Below are 1803 nucleotides of genomic sequence, written 5' to 3'. Positions count from 1 at the left end.
CAGGCTGGAGTGCAATGGCGCGATCTCGGCTCACCGCAACCTCCGCCCCCTGGGTTCAGGCAATTCTCCTGCCTCAGCCTCCTGAGTAGCTGGGATTACAGGCACGCGCCACCATGACCAGCTGATTTTTTGTATTTTTAGTAGAGACGGGGTTTCACCATGTTGACCAGGATGGTCTTGATCTCTTGACCTCGTGATCCACCCGCCTCGGCCTCCCACAGTGCTGGGATTACAGGCGTGAGCCACCGCGCCCGGCCTTTTTTTTTTTTTTTTTTAAAGCCTACAGCACTTGGTATTCCCAGGCGGTCTCCCATCCAAGTACTAACCCGGCCCGACCCTGCTTAGCTTCCGAGATCAGACGAGATTGGGCGCATTCAGGGTGGTATGGCCATAGACCTGTTATCATTCTTAATGCCAAAAATCTCAATGAGTTTGCACCAACCTAATATTTCACTTTGTCTCATACTCAAGCCTACTCCAAGCCTAATTCTAATTAACGACCTTCGTCCTTCAGATAAGCGTTAGGGGCCATGATGACTCCCTCCTCAAGAACCATCCAGTGTTTCTGGTGATTTATGGCACAAATGGAGTCTTCAACCAGACCCTGGTTACTGACAATGATGGCCTGGCTCCCTTCACACTGGATACATCCAGTTGGAATGGGATGGACGTTTCTCTGGAGGTAAGCATGGATGGAGGACCATCTTCCTAGAAAGGAAGACTTCCCTGAAGGAAAACTTCAAAATTTCCCTGTTTCCTATCCTCCCCTTCGCTTGGAAATTCCATCTCTCTCTCTCTCAAGTTCTGCTCCCCAGTTGACAAAAAGTTCTCTTTAGATTCTTTCTGTTTTTAATATCAATCAAATAGTCCTTACTTAGATGAAAACTACTATTTCTATGAATTCATCTTTTAACTTACCCCCACCTGATCCTATCTATATGTGAAGTCAGAGTAGGGCAGAAAAAGTGACTCAGAATCAAGTCTTTTCCTTTCTCTTTCCCCTTCCCCACCCCTCCCCTCCCCTCATTGCTTAATAAAAACAGCAAACAAGAGAACTCTAGATTCCAGATAACTTATAAGTATCAATTATCAACTGCCACAACAATGCTTCCTATCAAACAGCTAAAATCTTCAGTATCATGCAAGACAAAGCATTCATTGTTCCGCATCTGGGGCATTCAGTCAGGCAGCTCTGCTGATCTCAATGTCCAGGCCTGTTTGCAGATCGGCTGGCCATAAGCTGGTGCTGCACATGCCTCTCATGCAGGAGCCGGCTAGCCCAGGTATATTCTCACGGTAGTGATGAGGTGCTAGTGCAAAAGCTGGTGTTCAGGGCTTTTCCAAGCCACTATGCATTGCATACATTAACACCCCACTCGCAACAAATCACACGGTGGGCCCACAGTCAGACTAAGAGCGTACAGACTAAGACTACGTGCTAAAGGATGTTGATCTCGGAGCGGGTGGGGCGTGTGTGAAGAATTGGAGCCATTATTGAGATCATTCAACCACAGGTTTTAAGCAAACACATACTACTTGCCTTGTGGCTAACTCTACTATTTCTTTAGGCATCACTCAATTACTCAGAAATAATAATAATATTATTATATATTAATTATTATTATATAAATGGAGTCTCGCTCTGTTGCCCAGGCTGGAGTATGGTGAAACAATCTTGGCTCACTGCAACCTCCACCTCCCAGGCTCAAGCGATTCTCTTGCCTCAGTCTCCTGAGTAGCTGGGATTACAGGCACCCACCACCATGCCTGGCTAATTTTTGTATTTTTTTTTTTTTTTTTTTG

At 45.9% G+C, this 1803-nt stretch overlaps 1 protein-coding gene and 1 non-coding gene across 2 annotated transcripts in view; one reads left to right on the top strand and one right to left on the bottom strand.

Annotated features, from left to right (window-relative positions):
* Positions 1-1803, top strand: part of A2ML1 (alpha-2-macroglobulin like 1) — a 59151-nt gene that overhangs the window by 20662 nt on the left and 36686 nt on the right. Inside the window, exon 10 of the mRNA XM_032270359.1 lies at positions 515-682. Within this exon, the coding sequence (XP_032126250.1) occupies positions 515-682 (168 nt within the window). The remainder of the gene's footprint in view (positions 1-514; positions 683-1803) is intronic.
* On the bottom strand, positions 278-396 carry LOC116544205. The gene has a single exon (XR_004265857.1). It is a non-coding gene; the product is annotated as a 5S ribosomal RNA (ribosomal RNA).

This window comes from Sapajus apella, unplaced genomic scaffold, assembly GCF_009761245.1.
Source record: "Sapajus apella isolate SASKATOON/1434 unplaced genomic scaffold, GSC_monkey_1.0 scaffold209, whole genome shotgun sequence".
In the NCBI taxonomy this organism is placed as follows: domain Eukaryota; kingdom Metazoa; phylum Chordata; class Mammalia; order Primates; family Cebidae; genus Sapajus; species Sapajus apella.
Note: the sequence above shows the minus strand (reverse complement) of the source record. Positions and strands in the feature narration are given on the sequence as shown.